At 37.3% G+C, this 22,878-nt stretch overlaps 1 protein-coding gene across 3 annotated transcripts in view; it reads left to right on the forward strand.

The window, feature by feature from the left end:
• The window catches only part of RPGRIP1L (RPGRIP1 like), a 98,874-nt gene that overhangs the window by 69,233 nt on the left and 6,763 nt on the right, over positions 1-22,878 (forward strand). For 2 of the 3 annotated variants that reach the window (XM_004264899.4, XM_049702732.1), the window contains 2 exons: positions 10,724-10,907; positions 19,701-19,785. In XM_004264899.4, coding sequence (XP_004264947.1) covers positions 10,724-10,907; positions 19,701-19,785 — 269 coding nt within the window. The remainder of the gene's footprint in view (positions 1-10,723; positions 10,908-19,700; positions 19,786-22,878) is intronic. The other variant, XM_033418964.2, reaches the window with a different exon arrangement.

Below are 22,878 nucleotides of genomic sequence, written 5' to 3' on the forward strand. Positions count from 1 at the left end.
AGGCATGATAATTACTGGGGGTGGGGAGTCTGAGAAATGTAAAACTTTGGACATTATGAATATTTTATTAATTTGAATAATCAGAAGTTAACAGTATCAATTTGATGTATAATACATTGATTAAAAGCCTTGTTTTAGGTCCTCAAAATAGACATCAAAACCGAAATTTTGCATCTGCCATAGCATTAAAAAAAAAAGAATTATCAATCCTTCTTTCACATTATTCCTAATTTTACCAGTTAAGCAATGCAGCTCTCAATTTTTACAACTAAATATATTGCCTTCAACTCACAGATTTCTTAAAGTGTGCCCACAGGTGAGAATGGGAGATCACAGGCTAAAGAGTAATGATCTTTTTTGTGCAACGCACATTTACATCTTTCTCCATTCCTACTAATAGCAGTTTTGTAAAAGCTGCCATATTCAATCGGACTGAAATTCAGTTCCACCCAGATGCCAGGTTCTCTTGAACAACATGAGCTGGCATTCCCAGGTGATGTCCAGCAAAATATGTTTTAAAGCTTTGAAAAGCAAAATGCATAAAGCAGCTCACCACTTTTAGCACTCATGTATTATACGTTGTTAAATCACTTCAGAATCAAAGATGATATCCTATCAGTGGGTAGAGTAAGCCCCGCCCACTGTTTTACATATGGAAGCTTAAGCTAGATAACCAGAAATGCTGGATTACTCTCCTGATATTGATTGCCTTTAAAACTATTTTTTATATTTTGTAACTTAATTATCTCTTACTAATATACCATGGACATCTTTCCATAGCAGTATACTCTATTTCTTTTTTTGCATATGCATAATATTACATTGTATAGCTGTACCATATTTATTTAAATAAGCACCTTTTGGTGGACCCTTTGGTTTCTATCAGTTTTTGCTAATACAGACATTTCCAGATTAAGTGCTTTTGTACAGAACATTTTTACACAAAATGTGTAAATTACTGTTTCCTCATATCACACTTCATGTCAAATTTATGAATAAGAAATATCTCACTGATGATTCCATTTAAAAAGAAGCAAACAAAAAGGTATATTTGTTCATACATAGTATATTTGTACATACATACATATGTATTTTTTTTCCACACACACACACACTGTGTTTTATTTTTACAAGAGATAAATAAACTGACGCCAAGCATTGTAAATGGATGACCACAACAAAAGCAACAATGATTGCAATTACCAAACATGAAACACACTCATACTGTGTCATAATAGTGACATTCAGTCCAGGAATCCTCCACTGTAACAGCTCCTTTACTTTGCAGTGATAATTGATTTGTATATTTTTTGCCTCTGAGTCCTTGTGGGATATATATTTTTTTTATTCAAACAGAAAGTCACAAAAATTATAATCATCCTCATCAGTTCACTCAGTCCCATGTAATTAATTTTTTTTCATCTTGATCTTTTGTTAGCACTTTTATGAATTCATCAGTTTTCCATTAGAGTTCTGAAAATGCTTATTCATTCAGTTCAGCAGTATAGTCAGTTACCAGAAACCTGTACTTGTCAGAGTCTTTGCCATGAATTCCTTGAAGATGAAACCCTTTTATAGGAACATTTTTGCAAAAGCAACAGAGTACACCCAGAACTGTCTGTAAATGACAAAAGACTTAAAAATGACCACAGTTAAAAATTTGATGAAAGTTCATGATAATGCAATTGACAAGGAAATTTAGTTATTTCTGAGATATACATTTTAAAGTAATAACTAGAATTATGACTTATAACATTATACCAGAACATATAAGATTTTTAGAAATTTCATGTAATGTCTGAAACATTTATGTTAACATATTTCCATACAAATAACCCAAAGAAAGTTTAGTATTAGTTGTTTTTTTTGTTTGTTTGTTTATACTGCAGGTTCTTATTATCCATCAGTTTTATACACATCAGTGTATACATGTCAATCCCAATCGCCCAATTCAGCACACCACCATCCCCACCCCACCGCAGTTTTCCCCCCTTGGTGTCCATACGTTTGTTCTCTACATCTGTATCTAAACTTCTGCCCTGCAAACCGGTTCATCTGTACCATTTTTCTAGGTTCCACATACATGTGTTAATATACAATATTTGTTTTTCTCTTTCTGACTCACTTCACTCTGTATGACAGTCTCTAGATCCATCCACGTCTCAACAAATGACTCAATTTCGTTCCTTTTTATGGCTGAGTAATATTCCATGGTATATATGTACCACAACTTCTTTATTCATTCATCTGTTGATGGGCATTTAGGTTGCTTCCATGACCTGGCTATTGTAAATAGTGCTGCAATGAACATTGGGGTGCATGTGTCTTTTTGAATTATGGTTTTCTCTGGGTATATGCCCAGGAGTGGGATTGCTGGATCCATACATATGTATTTTTATATGAGCATACAGATATAACATTTAGGTTTATGTAAGCAAAGAAAATGTCTGGAAGTATATAATCCAAATACTGTTAGCAATGAGTATCTCTGGGACGTGGGTCAGGGCAAGGGTCAGCAAACTACGGCCCATGTGCCAAATCCAGCCCTCTACCTATTTTTATAAATAAAGTTTTATTGGAGCACAGCACACTCATCATTTACATATTGTCTGTGGCCACTTCACTGTACGAGAGCAGAGTTGAGTACTTGCAACAGAGACCATATAGCCTGCAATGTGCAAAATATTTGCTGTCTAGCCCTTACAGAAAAAAATTTGCCAAGCCCTGAGTTAAAGAATGGGTAGAAACAAGGAACTTCTATATTTTACTTTTTAGGATTTATATTGTTGGATTATTTTTAGTGATGAATATAGATTGCTTCTAAAAAGGAAATAATTTGTTAGCTCATTCTGTACTAAAACGTTAAATAATAACTAAAGAACAGTTTAATATGAATTGTAGAAGCTTTTCTATAAATAGAAAGGGCCAACAAATAAAGGGTGAATCTTTTCTGGTTTAGAGCAGTGGTTCTCAAAGTGTGGTCCTCAGACCAGCAGCATCAGCATCTCCTGAGAATTTGTGACAGATGCAAATTCTTGGGCCCCACACTAGACCTAAGGAATCAGAAGCTCTGAGACTGGAGCCCAGAAATCTGTGTCTTGTCAAGCCTTTCAGGTCATTCTGGGGTGTGCTAAAATTTGAGAACCACAGCTTTAGGGAAAGGCAGTGCTTCTCACCATGGCTGCATATTAGAACCACCTAGGAAACATTTCTAAATGCCAGGGCCCAGGCTCCACTCAGATCAGTTAGATCAGAATTTTGTTTAAAACTCCCCCAGTGGTACTGATGTGCAGCCAAAATTGAGAACCACTGTTCTATAACATCTGTTCTCAATGATGGTGAAAGTAGAATAGCATATCAAAATAACCTGAAATTGAGGGTCATTTTTTAAATTCTCTCCTTCCTTCACAGTACTGCCATAGTAAGCCACTTTTAATGATGAAAATGTGTCATATCCCTCAGGGGTATTAGGACAGGAAAAAATATTCCAATCATCGCTTTAGAACATGCGGTAACAAACTTCTGTAATTTGCTGACCATTACAGATACAGTAATTTACATGGTATATAAGGGAGACAGTGTTCTAAAAATAAGCATTCTTAACCCTAGCACGAGTCTGATCTCCATCACTGAAGTTTTCACTATTTATATTATTTGTTCAACGTAGTATCTTTTAACAGAACGTAATGAGAAAAGAAAGATTACTGTCACCAATGGAAACTGGATTAGGTTTGTTTTGTTTGTTAAAAACATTACCATTATTTGTGTGTGTGTGTGTTAATTCCCAATTTGGGAAGTGAAGTAGGGATCTAAAGTATCTCAGAAATAGTAAGCAGTATGTCGGAAATATGTATTAAATCACTACTTCTGTATTAATTGTTGTGTGTTAATTTTATAATGGTAGAGTATTCAACATGCAATGTATGATTTTTGTTGTTTTATGCTGTCATTGTATCTCAGCTGCTCAGGTGTCACTTAATAAATAAATAAATACTTAACTATTAAAACTATTAAAATGGAATAATCTCTGTAAAAAGAAAAAGAAAAAACATTATTACTTCAACAGTTGGAGTTTCTCTTTACTCTTATTTCTCCCAAAGAGCTATTATTTTTTTAAAAATCAAAGACTTTTCAGTCAAAACTTGTATGAAGAGTGGATTTGATTCCCAATCAAATTCCTTCTAAGTAGAAGCTTTGGAGCCTAGTGTGAGGTCTAGGGGACTTATTTCAGGTCTTTGAGATGACTGTGCCAGCCCCCAGCCTGAAGAAGAGAAGTTGTAAGAATCGCCATTAATCGTTATGCAGCCTACCCTACTCACGTATGGCTCTGTCAATACCAATGGAGAGTTGGACTTTTTTTTTTTTAATAAATTTATTTATTTTATTTATTTATTTTTGGCTTCGTTGGGTCTTCGTTGCTGAGCACGGGCTTTCTCTAGTTGCTGTGGGCGGGAGCTACTCTTCTTTGCGATGCACGGGCTTCTCATTGCGGTGGCTTCTCTTGCTGCGGAGCACGGGCTCTAGGGTGCACGGGCTTCAGTAGTTTTGGCGCATGGGCTCTACAGCGCAGGCTCAGTAGTTGTGGCACATGGGCTTAGTTGCTCCGTGGCATGTGGGATCTTCCCAGACTCCGGGTCAAACCCATGTCCCTTGCATTGGCAGGCGGATTCTTAACCGCTGCACCACCAAGGGAGTCCCAGTTTGACTTTTTTTTTTTTAATTTTTATTTATTTTTTTGCTGTGTTGGGTCTTCGTTTCTGTGTGAGGGCTTTCTCTAGTTGTGGCAAGCGGGGGCCAGTCTTCATAGCGGTGCGCGGGCCTCTCACTATCGCGGCCTCTCTTGTTGCGGAGCACAGGCTCCAGACTCGCAGACTCAGTAGTTGTGGCTCACTGGCCTAGTTGCTCCACGGCATGTGGGATCCTCCCAGACCAGGGCTCGAACCCATGTCCCCTGCATTAGCAGGCAGATTCTCAACCACTGCGCCACCAGGGAAGCCCCCCTGCAGTTTGACTTTTTGAACCAACTATTTTGAGCTTTTCTTAGAGCTCACTTCAATTAAACTTTTATTCTTAAGGGGCATAGACATAGATCATCACCTTCCATTTCCATTTTGTGTCTATTGTTTTGTTATAAAGTACCAGGTTCTACATACCTTGGCTCCTATAGGTAGGCTTTAATTATATTTATTTACACACACACATACACATATACAAAGTATTTTTATGCTGATAAAATAATACTCATGTAATCTTATATACCATTTGGGAAGTAACTTGATAATCCTATGAAGTTGACCTTCTCATACATATCACCCAGCAATGCCAAGAGAACCACTCACATACACAAGGAAACATAAAAGGGTGTTCAATGCAACATCCTTTGTAACAGCACAAAATTTTAAACAACTTAATTGTTCATCAATAGAGAAATAAATAGACTAGAGATTATATAGACAATATAAATGGAATTCTATACAACAGTTAATATTAATGAATTAGATTTTAATTATAACCATGAATAAATCTCAAAAATATAGTATTGAGTGAAGAAATTGCAGAATGCTTAATAGACAGTGATACCATTCATATAAAATCTAAAAACAGAAAATAATATGTTGTTTATATATATATGCATACATAGTAGAATATATAAAAGCTTGTTTGGGAATGATACACACCAACTTCAGGATAGTGGTTACCTCTGGGGGAAATGAGGAAGAAGGGGAAAGGAATTGGGAGGGAGCGCTTTTCCCTGTATCCGAAATATTTTATTTCTTCCACAGTAACAGCAAAAAGATTTAAATCAGATACAGCAAAAAGGTAACATCTGTTTAAGATGTTGAGTACTTGAATATGCCAAATTATTTTCTTTATAGTTTAAGAAGTTAAAGAAATGCTTATTCACTGTAGAATTAAGAATGAAATAAAACTCACATGCAATCTCACCATAGTGAGATTTAAATCTAACTGACTGAAGCAAGTTCCAAACCTTTATCAGAGGCTATTCTCAGTTAAGCAATACTGTGTTTAAGGGCTGTCAAGTTGAATTAGTTTTTAGAAGCCTAACAATCCAACCCCATTGTGGCTGCTGTGATGGTTGAAACCAGAGGAAGAATTCAGCATGATCTTCTGAAGTACAACATAAAAAATTTAAGCATGCCAATAAAAGCCCAAGTAAATAGAGAAATATGGCCTAAAATGTGAATTATAACATCAGTCAGGAAGCAGTAGTGGAATTGAGCCAAAATCATGAGAACTCTTAATGTTTTTTTTCTCTGAGAGTAATACAAGCTGTCATCACATTTCTAGATCATTCAATCACATAAAGTATAGTGTCCATCTATACAGGCAACTAAAAAGAAGTTGCACACAGTTCTTATTTGAGTGATTTCTGTTACTGCTGTTCACCACAATCAGAAATTTTAAATGCTCTTTTTATATGTTGATGCTGACATCTCGCTAACTAGGGAAGCTAATGGGATAACTGGTGAAGAGGACACAAACAGTACTGAGAAGTAGCATCACACCTAGTAACATGTTCACATGCATAGAAAAGAAACAAAACAAGAAAAGCCCAAAGCCTGTCCTGGCTGGCTAACCTATGTATGAGCAGGGTGTAATACAGAGGTATGACCAGTTGTATTCCTCTAGTAATCCTGAACAGACATTATTCTGCATCCGTCTAAAAGGCTATGTTTCAGTCGCTGTCATTTGAAACAGTATATTGTTACCCCTTCCAGTTCTCCTAATTGAAATTTTTTCTGTATTTTATTATGAAAATTTTCAAACATAGAAGTTGAGCTCACAACAGTACCCTACCCCTAGATTCTACAAAATTGATCAGTGTTTGTAATAGTATTATTTAATTAAAATCTAGAATGGCAAGATTTCTATACATTTTTCAACAGTTAATAATCACCAACTTCCCAAAACGTAGTAGATACAATCAATATTTGTTAAAGGTGAAAACACTAATAATTGCAGCCTCACATATTTCTGGCAATGTATAAAAGATATTCTGAATAGATAGAGGACATTCAGCGTCCCTTGACTCTATATCATTAAGTATTTATTGAGAGCCAGATCCTAGAGAGGATGTTAAATAGCAAAAGATGAATAAGTTACGGTCCTGGCCTCCAGGAACTCACAGTCTACAGAGAGAGGCACATATGTAAACAAATCCATGCAATACAATGTGACTAAAAAGTGCAGTGAGGGCCCAGAAGAGGAAGCAACTGAGTCTTGGAAATCAGTAATGCACTCATAAAAGGAGTACATGCATGGCCCAGGGCCTCAAATAAGTGGAATTTTGTCTGATAGAGAAGATTTCAGATGCAAAAGCTCAGCAATATTAACAGTACACCACAGGTCTGGGGAAATGGCGAGAGTGTAGGGTAATTGGTTTTCAAGCAGAAATGTGATACCTGATTTGTTTTTAGGGAAAGAACTCTGCCACCAGAAGAAGAGTTGAGGCTGCAGGCAAGCAAGTAGACAGGCAGGAGTGCCTCACCTCTCTTACAGCCATGAGAATGGAGCCTTTTTTTTTTTTTTTTGAGTGTGTACTGCATAATCACACCAGTGATGCAATAAGCAAGATAGTAGTCCCTCTATAACTGAACTTAGAGCCTCGTACCACACACCTGTCTGCTTACAGTTCTGCCAACCAGTTATTTTTTATGATTCCTTCTGATTTCTCCCTTCTTACTCTATAAAACTACTTTCTAATACTAGGAAACTGTTGAATTAGTTCCTTCCTCAGATCATGTGAGAACATAAAGAAGGAGTTTCTCTAGAGATAAAAATGAGAAAAAAAGAAAAAAAACGCATCTTGTTTTGTGTTTATATCTCCAGTAGCTGACACAGTGTTGAAATACCTTAAGCTTTCTGTAGCTCAGTGAAACATTGAAATATTTAGGAAGTAAAGTGAACAGGAATGAGTGATCTATAGGATATGGTGAATGTGAAAATGGAGATTTGCAAGAATGGCTCCAGGGTCTCCTGGTTCTGGGTGACCAGGTGGATGGTGATGTCATCACCTGAGATAACAAATATCTAGAGGATGAATGAGACTGGGGGAGAGAAGAGATCATGAGTTCATTTCTGACAGTAAGTTGGAGTTGTCTGGTAGTCAGTTGATGTGCTTCTTAATCTTGAAAATCTTCGTATATAATCTAGTTTGAACTTTTGATTCACAGAGCCATGAGAACAACCAGAATTGTTCCAGCGTTGAAAAATAAGTTGGCTAGCCCAATTAGCCAAAATTTATAATGTTTAGAAATTGTTTATTCAGGGTGTGCTTCCCTAGATATATACTGTTTGGAACTTATCCCTTTTTGGATTTATTTTAGCTTGATTCATGTAGCATCAAAGGAACAAAGAAATGATAACTAATAACTCTGCCAGTTAAGTTAGAGAATTAAAAAGGACATGCTAGAGGTAATGAGGCTGGGTCAGGGTGGGGGGAATAACAGAAAAAAAAGAAAAAAAAATCTAGACCAGAAAGAAGATAGACATCCTAAAATTAATTTTAAAGCTTTTTTTTTCTTTTTTGGTTCGTACAGTGGGTTTTCTTTTGCTTTACTTGGTTTCGGTATTTTGTTTGTCTGACTGTGATCCAAGTATCTACATTTATTTAGAATTCTATTTTGTATGTAGGTTTATTTGACAGCCCAAGTTCGTTCTTACAGTAACGCAAGTTTTCATATGGGGATTGTACAGTTAATATATTATTAATTTAAAAACCACTTAAATAAATTTTGTTCCCCTGCTATTTAAAAGTTAATTTGTCTCTTCATTGGGTTCTGTGATAAATTTTAAATTCCTCTCCTCACAATGTAGAAATAACCATGTATACCTCTTTTGCCTTTTTATAGCTATTTTCTAAAAATGATTCTTTTGTGCAGAAGCAGGAATGTTTTATGCTATTGTCATAACAATTCTAAGTTTGTCAAATTACAAGTTATGTAAAAGACTTAATTATGCACTGTGCTGCAGTTGAGCCAGAATTATAAAATATGTGTGTGCGTGCTATTTTGACAACCACAATACATTTTAAGGAAAAATAATATCATTTAAAATACTTTCTTTACCATGTTAGTCTTCGGCAAGCAGAGAAGGGCTTTTCTGAAGTGAGATTAGACAATAGAGCCAACTTCATTTTTTATGCACGTGAACGGAGAGGGCTTGAGGTTATTAGTTGAAACCGAGTAACCTTTCCAGGCTTTCATCTCTTTCTTTTCAAATTTGAATATGAAAAGCATATTCAAGTCAAAGACCATCACTTTAATGACATTTGGCAGTTATTTGATTTATTAGGTTTTAGAAAAAATTTTCCTTTAAATATTTCATCATACTATGCTAATCCTAGTAATATTGCCAGCTGCAGCCTTGTACCTGTATTAGTGGAGACAGAATGGTGTGGAATTTTCTCTGTCATCCTAGTAAAATTTCCATGAATCTACTGAATAATAAAATAACCTTATTGAAATATTCAGATTTAGGTTTTTAGTTCAAGTGTCTTAGAATACATAATAAAAGAAAATGTCTTTTGAAAGAAGGGGGTAAAATTACTTCATCAAATATTGAGGGGGTTTGCCAGCAATGGAAATTGTTCTTTATGGGAATATTTTTACAATAGGGTACCTATGCTTTTCAATTTGATTAATTATATTATATACTTTGAAATGTCAAAATAGTAATCACTATGGTGAATTTACATACTGACTTACATCTGACAATGAATTCCTAAAAGTTGGTTATATAAGCAGGTCTTAGTATCAGGATTTTTAATTATTATTTTAAGTTATATAATTTATAGTAGGATGCCTCTGAATTTAATAAAGAGAGATTTAGTAACGGGGAATAAAGAACAAATTTTAAATTGTAAACATTTAAAATCAAATGTAAACATTTAACCGAGGAATTATCTTAGTGTGATCTAATTTTTAAGTCATAGTCTATCATTTGTTTTAAATTATTACTCAAGGAAACATATGTGACTCTCATATAATGTTTGTGACACCAAAATCTATTAAATAAGGATTGAGATGAAAATTACACAAATACGTATTTTTAGTTAATTCTGTAAAAATGAGATAAAAATAGATTACAAGAAAATGGGTTAAATTCGATAAAAATTTTCTTTCTTTTGTTTGAAAACTTACTACTTAGTGAATGAAATATGTTATGGCAGAATATATAAGTGAATGAACTGTAGCCCTAGTTAATATGGATTCGCGTAGCTACTTACGTTAGCATAGTAGCTATACAGTATTCAACAGGCTTTGATCTCTGAATAACCAAAACTTTCTCAGGTACCGTAGAGTAAATAAAAGCAGTGACAAACATGTATTTCATTACATAGTTTGAAACAAGGCCAACTGATACATGTCATTCTGAAAGTAATCGGAGATGAAGATCTCATAATCTTCATTCCTGATGGACTACTAGTGGGGTATTTATAGCCTCAAATGTAAATCAGGAGACTATTGCCATGACACTGTTAACTTCAAACCCTGGGGCATTAGAAGCTCATTCTCCCTCTCTCTGTCGTGAATAATCTATCATGTGTAACTAGACAGTAGGGTACAATACCTTCCAAAAAAGAAATCAGTGAAGGCCACTGCCTTTATGTTTTATTTAAAATTGATAGTGGAAAAGAGTGAAGGATTTTTTGTTCGTTTTATTTGTTCTGTATCTTTTTTTGTTTTTGCTCTTTAAACAGCCATCAGAAAAAATTCGGATTGAGATCATAGCTCTAAGCCTTAATGATTCTCCAGTAACTGCAGATGATACTATCCAGCGACTATTCATTGAGTGCCGATTCTACAGTCTTCCTGCTGAAGAGACACCTGTGTCACTTCCAAAACCCAAGAGTGGGCAGTGGGTCTACTATAACTATAGCAATGGTAGGTATGGTATTTATAGTATAAACTTTTGTCTATGAAGGAAGGAAGCCAAAGGAACAGGGAAAAAGTACATTTCTCTAATGTTCACATAAAATCATGGAAGTGTTGTCAGAATAGATTAATAAAAGTCAAACCTGTAGCATAAGGATTAAGAAATTAAATTTAAGGTACAGTTGGCCCTCTGTATCCATGGTTCCACATCTTCAGATTCAACTAAAATACGTTGGAAAATACTTGGGGAAAAAAATTCCAGAAAATTCCAAGAAGCGAAACTTACATTTGCCATGCATCAGTAACTATTTGCATAGTATTTACATCTATTTATATGATATTAAGTTTTATAAGTAATCCGAGATGATTTAAAATATACAGGAGGATGTGCACAGGTTATATATGCAAATACTACAGCATTTTATATAAGGGGCTTGAGCACCCTCAGATTTTGATATCTGCGAGGGTCCTGTAACCAATCCCCCTCTGATACGGAGGGACAGCTGTAATGCTACAGTTAAAAGAAAACGAAAACAGTGGGAAAACAATGTTTCTAGATGTTCCTGCTATATCATAGAAAAATGCCACCTGTGTCTACAATTGAATTTAATCGAAAAATATGATATTTCAAGGAGAATAAAACTACTAGTTTCTTTATCATATGATTCTAACAATTTAATGGCCTAATTATTCCTGCATTTCTGCTCAATGTCATCACATAGATGTTTTTACAATATACATGTATATCTCTCCCAGTGTCTAGATGCTCAGGATTTTAATTGAGTGATATAAGTTCTTAAAATACTTTTTCATTTTTTACCCACACATCCCTTCATAGCAGTAGGCAGGTGTTCTGTTTTAGGGCTTTACCTATCAGCTAGTTGATATGAAAGTCTGCTAGACCAGTATAGACCCAATAGGCACCCTGTAAATTCTTAGATCAACCAACCTTAAGACGTTTTTAAGGACAGTATATATCAGCGTATAATTAGAGGGGAGTAAAAAGATCATATCAAGCTGCCATGACCCTAAGTTAAAAGTGCTTATTAAGCTCTTCAAAAACCCTATATGAAAACAAACCAGAAAGATGGAGTGTTGCATTATCTTTAGCAAAACAGGCCATCTCATGCTAGTTGAACACCAATATTTTTTCCTCACCAGTTTTATAAATTTTTTTTTTTTTTTTTTTTTTTTTTTTTGCGGTACGCGGGCCTCTCACTGCTGTGGCCTCTCCCGTTGCGGAGCACAGGCGCCGGACGCGCAGGCTCCGGACGCGCAGGCTCAGTGGCCATGGCTCACGGGCCCAGCTGCTCCGCGGCATGTGGGATCTTCCCGGACCGGGGCACGAACCCCTGTCCCTTACATCGGCAGGCGGACTCTCAACCACTGCGCCACCAGGGAAGCCCTATAAATTTCATTTTAATCAACATGTATAATCATTCTGTTGTACCACTAGGATTACAAATGCTCATGGTTTGGTTTGTTTTGCAGTTGGCATTTTTAGAAACATGCTCATTGCTTGAAATAGTAATCATGAGTATCCAGAGATCTGGTCTAGTCTTCCTCATATCTACAGTTCTTACTAGTTATGAGAACTTGGGCAACGTGTTTCAATTTTGTGATTCCCTGTCTTATCTGTTGAATAAGGTGCTAAGAACCCTTCCAGCTCAGATTCTATAATTCTGTGATAACAGGTGGGTTGAGAAGTCACATGGGAAATAAATAACGTGGTCAGGACAAGAATCTGATTTCTCCTTCCAATCATTGACTTGATCTAATAGAACATTTCCAAAAATATTTTCTCAAGCTTCCTAGAGATCTTTTAACTGCAAAGTATCAGAAAAGTAAGCCATAATTACGATATTATTAGTAATGAAAAAACTCTTTAGTCAACTAATTTTTTTAAAAATATTCCTCAAATTTTTTAAATTATTATTTCTTCTTTTTTTTTCTTTTTTTGGCTGCGTCAGGTCTTAGTTGCAGCACGTGGGATCTTTCCTTGCAACGCACAGGCTTCTCTCTAGTTGTGGCGTGCGGGTTTTCCCTCTCTGGTTGTGGTGCATGGGCTCCAGAGCACATGGGCTCTGTAGTTTGCAGCACGCAGGCTCTCTAGTTGAAGCGCGCGAGCTCAGTAGTTGTTCAGTGTGGGCTTAGTTGCCCCATGGCATGTGGGACCTTAGTTCCCTGACCAGGGATTGAACCCACGTCCCCTGCATTGGAAGGCGGATTCTTTACCACTGCACCACCAGGGAAGTCCCTAGTCAACTAATTTTAACGAAGGTACCACCCAAGAAAAGAGACAAGCCCTTCTGGTTTTTGTATTATTCGTTGTAAAGGGCAGCAGTAGACTGTTTGGTTGGACTGACAACAAAATTGTTTTTTAGAAATTGGTTGTACATTGAGACACTTGGCCATGCAGCAGAACAGAGGTTTCCATTTGCTTAAGGAGCAATGCAAATCATTCTTTGGATGAAACCTGTGACACATGCTCGAGTATCCTGAATTTTGTACATTCTCACATGGTGACCTAGGTCTGTTTGAGGCTTTTTGTTGGTTTATTGGTTGGTTGGTTGGCATTGATTTGGTTGTTTTAAATGTTTTCCTTTTACTGCAAGATACCCTACTATCTAAATGGTATTTTAAGAGTTGCTTATGTTTCTAATGAATTAGTCATTTGATATCAACAAGAAAACCAGTAATCTATTAGAATTTAATTCATTAGAAGTGTTTACTGTACCTTTCTGCAGCTTCTATTCCTACCTATTGAGATTTGACTATATAGAATTTTCAAGGTTAACTGAAAAGAATTTTAAGGATAATTATCTGATGGGAAGGGAGAGGAATGTACTTTGTGCTTAGAAGCAAATTAATGCTGTTTTATATCTAGTGTATCTGAAAAAATGAAGTCCTAGATCATCAGCAAATTTGAGAAATAACATTAACCTTGGAGAAGGTTTATTTTTCACTTAAGTGGGACATACTGAAAGTGTTTATTTTTTTTTTTTTTTTTTTTTTTTTTTTTGCGGTACGCGGGCCTCTCACTGTTGTGGCCTCTCCCGTTGCGGAGCACAGGCTCCGGACGCGCAGGCTCAGCAGCCATGGCTCACGGGCCCAGCCGCTCCGCGGCATGCGGGATCCTCCCGGACCGGGGCACGAACCCGCGTCCCCTGCATCTGCAGGCGGACTCTCAACCACTGCGCCACCAGGGAAGCCCTGAAAGTGTTTATTTTTAAATTACTATGTTTGCATCTCCTTCATTGCAGGAGAATCTCCTTGAATCTTTGGTTAATAAGTAACTATCTCACTCATCTAATTATTGTAATGATTAACCATTCACTTGTTATTTGATATAAAAGGTCAATGTAAATGTAGGCTTACATCTTCCAAATCTTATTAAATGTTAATGAAAGTAGTTTTATTTCCAAACTGACGTTTTCATTGAGACAGAAAATTTAAAGGACAGTTAGTACATGCTGGCTTCTGTTTGAACACCATACCAGGCGAGAGGTTAACCAAACCTTGCAATGATTTTTACCCTGCATTATGACTTGAATCTATTCAAAAGGGATTTGTATACTGAGGCCTAAATTAGGTACATAAAATGAGAGGTTTAGACTAGTGATCCCCAGGATTATTCATAGCCTAATTCAGTCTCTTTATTAAGAGGTGTTAATACCAGTTTCACATACACGAAATATATATCTTTTTAGGGCTACTAATAGTAGAAGAAAAAAGAAAAGAATCAACGTTGAATTAACTTGCTAGACACTGGTAGCAAGAACAAAACATTTGTATTTTATTGGGCTTGAAAAATTTGCTTGGAGAACGCTGAGAAAGCAAGAAAATAGTTTGGAAAAGAATAAGATTAATGGTAGGTCTACAGAATGTTGTCTGGGCTGAATAAAGTCTTCTAGGGAGTTGACAGTGGGAAGAAAAAAGATTAATGAAATCGTCCAGAGTTTTTATGAGACTTATACAGATCTAGGCCTTTAGTCTCTGAGCATTGAATGGTCTATCTGTTGGAACAATTAAAGTTTAATGCAGAAGATGAAAAGGATGCAGAACTTTAGATTTTGTTACTAATGGGAGGAAAAACTTGGCAAAGGTAAGGACTGGGGGGATGATAACACTTCAACACAAAAGTTATCTTCAAGGTTATCAACCCTTTATATAATTAAACCATCTGCTTTTGCCAAATGACATTGATAAAGAAAATAAGGATTTCTCCAGCCTGCAGAAGCGAGGGATGTGTTTTTAATGGTAGACAATTCAAGATCAACTCAAGTATTTGGACTACTGGTTTGTATCTTGTTTGAGACACATGCTTTCAGTAAATTTATGTCAAAATCTAGCAAGTCCTAAACAAATGTGATTTCTGATGAGAATGACAGGTAGATAGCTTAACTTTTGGAGAGTTCTGATACATTTCATAATCACCAGAATTGCTTTTTAAAGGATGAATTTCAAGTTTTGAAATTGTAGATTTTTTTTTAACCATCTAATTCAGAACACCAAATGGATGTCCTTGGGATCATGACCTAATTAGAGGTAACCAAAGTGTCTCTATCTCCCACATGTTTGACACACAAAAAATGTTTACTAGTTCCTGATCCTTTTCAAAAATCAGGCAAAGGAGTGTTGGGCCCAAACGTTGGTTCTCAGTGGTATCCTGACCAGCAGCAGCAGCAGCTGGGAAGATATTAGAAATGCAAATTCTCAGGCCCTACCCCAGACCTACTGAATTAGAAATTGAAGGTGAGCTCAGTAATCTGCATTTTTAACACATCCTCCAGGGATTCTGATGCGCATTAAAGACTAAGAACCATTAGGCTAGATTAAGATCCCCAGTCTAGGCCTTGTTTGTGCAAGCAGGAGAGCTCTGTAGTTCTAACTTGGTACACTTTTGGAGAACCAAACTCATCAGTAAGTAGCTTGAGTTTTTTCAAAAAGGAATTTTTTCTTTTGAAGTATAGTTGATTTACAATGTTGTGTTAGTTTTAGGTGTACAGCACAGTGACTCAGTTATAGATAGATAGATAGATAGATAGATAGATAGATAGACAGATATCTTTTTCAGATTCTTTTCCCCTATAGCTTATTACAAAATATCCCCTATGTATAGTCCCCTATGCTATACAGTAGGTCCCTGTTGTTTATCTATTTTATATATAGTGGTGTGTATCTGTTAATCCCAAACTCCTAATTTATCCCTCCCCCTACCTTTTCCCCTTTGGTAACCATAAGTTTGTTTTCCATGTCTGTGGGTCTGTTTGTTTTGTAAATAAGTTCATTTTGATCTTGTTTTTTTTTTTTTTTGATTTCACATGTGAGCGATATATGATATTTGTCTTTATCTGGCTTACTTCACTTAGTATGATAATCTCTAGGTCCATCTATGTTGCTGCAAATAGCATTATTTCATTCTTTTTAATGGCTGAGTAATATTCCATTGTATATATGTACCACACCTTCTTTACCCATTCATCTGTCGATGGACATTTAGGTTGCTTCCATGTCTTGGATATTGTGAATAGTGCTGCAATAAACATTGGGGTGCATGTATCTTTTCGAATTATAGTTTTCTCTGGATATATGCCCAGGAGTGGGATTGCAAGATCATATGGTAACTCTATTTTTAGTTTTTTAAGGACCCTCCATACTGTTCTCCATAGTGGCTGTACCATTTTCCATTCCCATCAACAGTATAGGAGGGCTCTTTTTTCTCCACACCCTCTCCAGCATTTATTATTTGTGGAAAAGGAATTTTTGAAAGTGTTTAGTCAAGAGAACTGGTTAACGCTCCTGGACCAGATGTAAATATCTAAAGCAATATCCCTTTAAGAAAGAGTTAAAGGAGGGCGAGATGGCCTCTCTTGATACAGCAATGGAATTCTCTCTCACATCCCAGTCTGTGCTAACAACATGGTTGCAGCTTAAACAGCAGGAAGAGCTCTGGCTTCATGTGGAAGAAGGAGAAGGTATAGCATGGAGGTTAAGAAGGCAGGCCATGGGGCAGACCTCCCTGGATTCAAATTCTAGCTCCACCACTTTCTAACTAGGTAACCTGAGGCAAATTACTTACCTTCTCTGGGTCTGCTTAATCATCTGTAAAATGTGGGTCAGCATGGTTCTTAACAGATGTGATTGCAGTAAGGAAAGTATTGAGTGTAGTACATAGTACATAATAAACATCGCTCAATAAATGGTGGCCAACACTATTTTTATCTTTGTCAAGAGAATAGGATATACAGTGTGCTGGTCAACTGGATGAAGCAGAAGGTGTCACAACTATACCATTTTTTTACCAATTTCAATGGTAAAGATTTTTTTTAAAAAAAGTTAAACATAGAATTGCCAAAGATTTAGCAATTGTACTTTTGGAAATGTACCCAAAAGAATTAAAAGCAAGGACTCTGACAGATGTTTGTACACCATGTTCATCACAGCGTTATTCACAATAGCCAGAAGGTGAAACCAACCTAAATATCCATCAAAAGACAAATGGATAAACAAAATGTGCTGTGTTTGTATGTATGTGTGTGTATGTGTATATACATGTACATACAGGAACATTATTGAGTCTTAAAAAGGAATGAAATCCTAACACATGCCATAGATGAACCTTGGAAACATTATGCTAATTGAAATAAGCCAGACACAGAAGGATAAATATTATATGGTTCTACTTATAAGAGGTATCTAGAATAGTCACAGTCATAGAGACAGAAGGTAAAATAGCGGTTACCAGGGGCTGAGAGGAGGAGGGAGTAGGAAGTTACTGTTCAGTGGGTGTGGTTTCAGTTGGAGATGATGATAAAGTTCTGGAGATGGATAGTGGAGATGGCTGCAAAACAGTGTGAATGTACTGAATGCCACTAAGCTGTATGCTTAAAGATGCTTAAAATACTAAATTTTATGTTATGTATATTTTATCACATTAAAAAAATTTTTCAAGCTGTTGAGATTCATCAGAACTGGTCTAGTTTAATTGAAAGACTATTTGGATGCTAGACGTTGAATTCAGTCTTTTTTTGTTTGTTTTAAATCACTGAGATTACCCTTGTCTTCAAGCAATGTAGACCACTATAATTAACAACACTGTATTGTGTATTTGAAAGTTGCTAAGAGAGTAAAAAAAATTGTCACCATGTGAGGTGATGGATGTTAACTCACTATGATAAACATTTTGCAATATATACATATATCAAATCATTATGTTGTACACCTAATACTCATACAATGTTATATGTCAGTTATATCTCAGTAAAACTGAGAAAAATTATCACAAAAGAAATGTAGGCCAGTATGGCTTAAAAGCTTTAGAACTCTGAAGTCAGAAAGGATATGGTCTACCATATCTTGAATTGGTAATTAACAGCAAAAACAAAAAATTCCGATTTGGAAAAAAAAAGTTCAAATTTAGCTTGGTGTACTGGTGGCCAAATGAGGTCCCATCTCCCAGCATTAGTGGAAAAGCATGACTTTTTTTAAAAGCATGCCTTTTTAGCATTGATAAGTAAAACACTATATTTACAAAATTTACAAGAACCCTTTGTCTTTTATGATTCCTGTAAATCTCAGTAACCTGTATCATCGGTCACATTTACTAATATGGTATCGTGCAAAGAGCAAAAAGCTAAGAGCTGCTGTTTGACCTTGGTTCTTCCTTCTCTTAAACTACCAGCCCACCTCCACACAGACCTTTGTGCCTCACTCAGTGCCCAGCACGTGCCATCCCTGGCCCTCGGCTAATATTTGCTCAACTAGCCAACGATTAAATGAGTTGATAGCATCATAATTTGAGATTGAACTCAAATTGTCCAGGGAAACATTCTCAGTATGAAATATGTTTGTTCCCAACGTAACCTGGCTTTAGAACTGTCATGGTATCTTTTCACCCTTTGTGTATTTTTGATCAGGGATTATCTCTAAATTGAGATCTGGTCACAGGAGAGACTTTAACTCCAAAATGGCACCTGAAAAAGAAATGTCTTCAGAAGTTAACGCATGGCTGAAAGGCTGCCGAGCTGAGAAAAAATAATCAGAATGAAAATTAGAGTGTTCACACTCTGAGATGCCATTTTCCCAAAGTGCAGACATTTACAGTTTCATGTGTTCACTGTCTTCTTCCTGGTGGGTCTTTAGATGAGTTACCTAATCTTATATTTCAGCCAAGTAAAGTCTAACCACACTCCTGCATGCCAGCGTGAACCTTTGAAAACCAAAGATAAACTTCACACCCTAAAAAGCCTCTCTCTCTCCCTTCCACCACAGGTCTATGCCGTACCCCCACCCAACCACCAGCAAGCGTCAGTGTGTGGATTTCCTCAACCCATTGCGCTAGGATGCCTCTTTTATTGCATGTTGTGGCAGGAGAGAAGGATTAAATTACCAGGGCTGTCAGGAAGGACAAGCTCTCTGCCATACATTATCATATCACTTGCTTCTTGGGTGAAAGAAAATGCAGTAAATCCCTCAAATACAAAGCAATAAAGACCGCTGGCTTTTACTGTCACGACTGCCACTGCCATTAACAGGCAGTGACAGCGATGTGGCACTCTTAGATGTTGCTTGTATCTTTTCTGACAGTGTGCACGTAAACCTGCCAGTGACATGACATTAGATCACATGACTATTCAGATTTGATTCTGGTTTCCAGCGCGGCTTTCTTTTCCCTTGCATACAAGTGAGGTGGTATGACTTGCGTCTCTAAAAACAGGTATTTATACAAATACAGAATGGTACTAATGTAGCATATTCCTGAGTGACTTCTTGTGGATTTTTTTTTTTTTTTTGGTTTAGTGATCTACGTGGATAAAGAAAACAACCAAGCCAAGAGAGACATCTTAAAAGCTATACTACTTAAACAAGAGATGCCTAATAGAAGGTACATTTAAGCATTCTAAATTATCTGGCGGTTTATACAAAGTAGATCTCTGTAGCGTGGTGTGGTGGGGAAAGAAAAGCACAAGATGAGGAAGCAGAACACCTTACTTCCCTGATTCACTCAGTGTCCTTGAATGAGTATGTGACCTCTCTGGGTCTCTTTCCTCCTAGAAATATCACAGCCCTGCCTACCATACAGAGTAACTGTAAAGATCCTATCGTGCTTTGCAAACCAAAAGACTGTACAGTGTAGTATATAAAGTATCCCATTGTCAGTCAGGTATAAGTGTAAAGCACCTAACAGTGATTGCCCCGAGGGGGCGCTCTGGACTCAATGGCTGGAATATAAATTCTTGTTCTATCACTTACTAGCTGTCTGACCTCAGACAACCACCCTGTGCCTCACTTTCTGCATCTGTAAAATGGAGATAATACAGGGTGGTTGTAAAGATTAAATGAGATGATATGTGTAAGATGGATAGAATAGCGCCTGACACAGAGTAAGTGCACAGTAAGTATTCATTGCCGTCATTATAAGCAGTAGTAATATTATTATTTGTAATAGCTCATCAGCCTTTCATACTAATTTTTACCTCACTAGCACTTTTTAATAGTTCATCATTTCATGTTATTTTTAATGCTTTTGGGGGGCAAACTTGAACAGGACACTTTGCATTTTTGGTCAGTAGAGAAATTATACCCTTTCAAGAAGGAAAAAAACCTGATCTTAATAAATTCTTGCTGGACTTCCCTGGTGGCGCAGTGGTTAAGAATCTGCCTGCCAGTGCAAGGGACACGGGTTCGAGCCCTGGTCCGGGAAGATCCCACCTGCCACGGAGCAAGTAAGCCCATGAGCCACAATACTGAGTCTGCGCTCTAGAGCCCGCGAGCCACAGCTACTGAAGCCCATGTGCCTAGAGCCCATGCTCCGCAACAAGAGAAGCCACCGTAGTGAGAAGCCCGCTCACCGCAACGAAGAGTAGCCACCACTCACCACAACTAGAGAAAGCCCGCACACAGCAACGAAGACCCAATGCAACCATAAATAAATAAATAAATAAATAAATAATTTTAAATAAATAAATAAATTCATACTTTTGATTGAGCTCCCATCCATGCAGTCTGAGGAGTTATCTAAGTGCTACCCATCAACCCCTGAGCTGGGGCTTCGCCAACGCCCCTCTGCTGGCTTGTTCCCGTTGGCCTGGGTGGACCCGTTATCTCCCCATTGTCCTCTTCTCCTTGCCTTTATGGCCCATCAGTGACAAAGCCTCTCACTGCCTCAAACCAGCACTTACCCGTCCCCCACCTGAGAAAGAGACTGAGGTTCATCTGTTTCCTAGACATCAGGAAGTGAACATTAACGACATTATATTTTTCAAAAGAGCTTCCAAACTAGCATCTGATCTTCTGTTTCATGAAATGAAACTGAAATTCTTAGCTCTTAGGATCTGACAGTGGCTTTTTCTTTAACTCCTTGAAATACATGTATTATTTCCTTGGATTTTTTTTTTTAATATTTATTTATTTGGCAGCGTCGTGTCTTAGTTGCGGCATGCAGGATCTTCATTGTGGCACACAGTCTCAGTAGTTGCAGTGTGCGGGCTCTCTAGTTGTGGCATGCGGGCTCAGTAGTTGCAGCACTCAGTCTCAGTAGTTACAGCATGTGGGCTTTCTAGTTGTGGTGTGTGGGCTCTAGAGCATGTGGGCTTAGTTGCCCCACAGTATGTGGAATCTTCGTTCCCCGACCAGGGATCAAACCTGTGCCCCCTGCATTGGAAGGAGGATTCTTAACCACTGGACCACCAAGGAAGTCCCTCCTTGGATCTTGATTCTGAAGAAAGAGTAGGAAAACCCTATTAATTGCCCTGAGGTTCTGTTTTTCCCAGGACGGTAGATAATCACTCAGGTTTTACCTACTTTGTATACTTCAGCTTCTTTCAAGGCCACCTCAAATACCACTGGCCCCCTGGGGTATCCCAGGTCACTAGTGATTAAACGGCACTGGCCATGTCATCTACTTCTCTGTGGTCAAGAAGCTGGGTCATCACTGCCCAGAACTGAACTTTAAAAATAAAAAAAAGTCCACCATAGCTGTAATGACTCCCACTCTCCCATCATTGTTTCCCTAAAAATTTTTAAATGTCCACAGAGGCACAAACGTTCATGTCATTTTAGATACTGCAAGAGGCACTGCAGGTGCAGAGTGACTGGCTCGGGGCTGATGACAGCTGAGGGCTTGGAGCGCCGGCCACGTGCTCATCAGACTGCCAGGGGAGGGATGGGGCCATCATGGGAGAATAGCCCTGTCCCATTTCTCTCCTTTGACAGTATCATTTTCTTAAGGGGAAAAAAAAGGAGTTTACATTTACATTTTTCCACAACCAAAAGACAAATGTTATTCCAGTGAATGTTCTCACCTTTTTTAAGTACTCTGAGGTCACATTACTTAAAGTACCTCCTAGTTTATAAGAATTCATTTTCTCAGACAGTAGCCCCCTTGAACATTGGTGATAACTTATAGAGCCACAGTTAGATAAGTTTGGCCAATCTTCTCTGACACACATAAGATGATGTGCATTGTATAATGAATCACATATAGTACCTTTGCATTCGGTCCCATGCTATATTTGCAAATATACAAGCGTCACTTTAAAAGGGAGGCAACACATTGAAATGGGAGTCTGGAAATTACTTATTTGAAGTCATGGTTTTGACACCGACTTAAGGTTCCTTTTTGGTTTCATTTCTTCCCTTTCACAGTGTTCTACTGTACAGATCCAACTTAACTATCAGCACTCCAGTATGTAAAACTCACAGGTGAGCCCTTAGGCTCTTCTGTCCTGTTTCATATAAAAACGAACTATTTCAGAATGAGGAAAGAATGAAAACTGCTAAATGATCTAAGGAGTTTCAGTGCCTTCTGGTTTCCTAAATGACAGCAGGTTACGTTTGAGGTCTAAATCTTGAGGCCCAGCCCAAGGCCTGCCTTCTCCAGTCAACCTTCCCCAAATGAGCCAGCCTTCAACTAGGACTTCCATTTTGCAGTTCATGTAGTAATTCAACAAATATTTATGATCCCTACCTAAGTATC

The sequence above is a fragment of the Orcinus orca genome, chromosome 20, assembly GCF_937001465.1.
Source record: "Orcinus orca chromosome 20, mOrcOrc1.1, whole genome shotgun sequence".
Classification (NCBI taxonomy): domain Eukaryota; kingdom Metazoa; phylum Chordata; class Mammalia; order Artiodactyla; family Delphinidae; genus Orcinus; species Orcinus orca.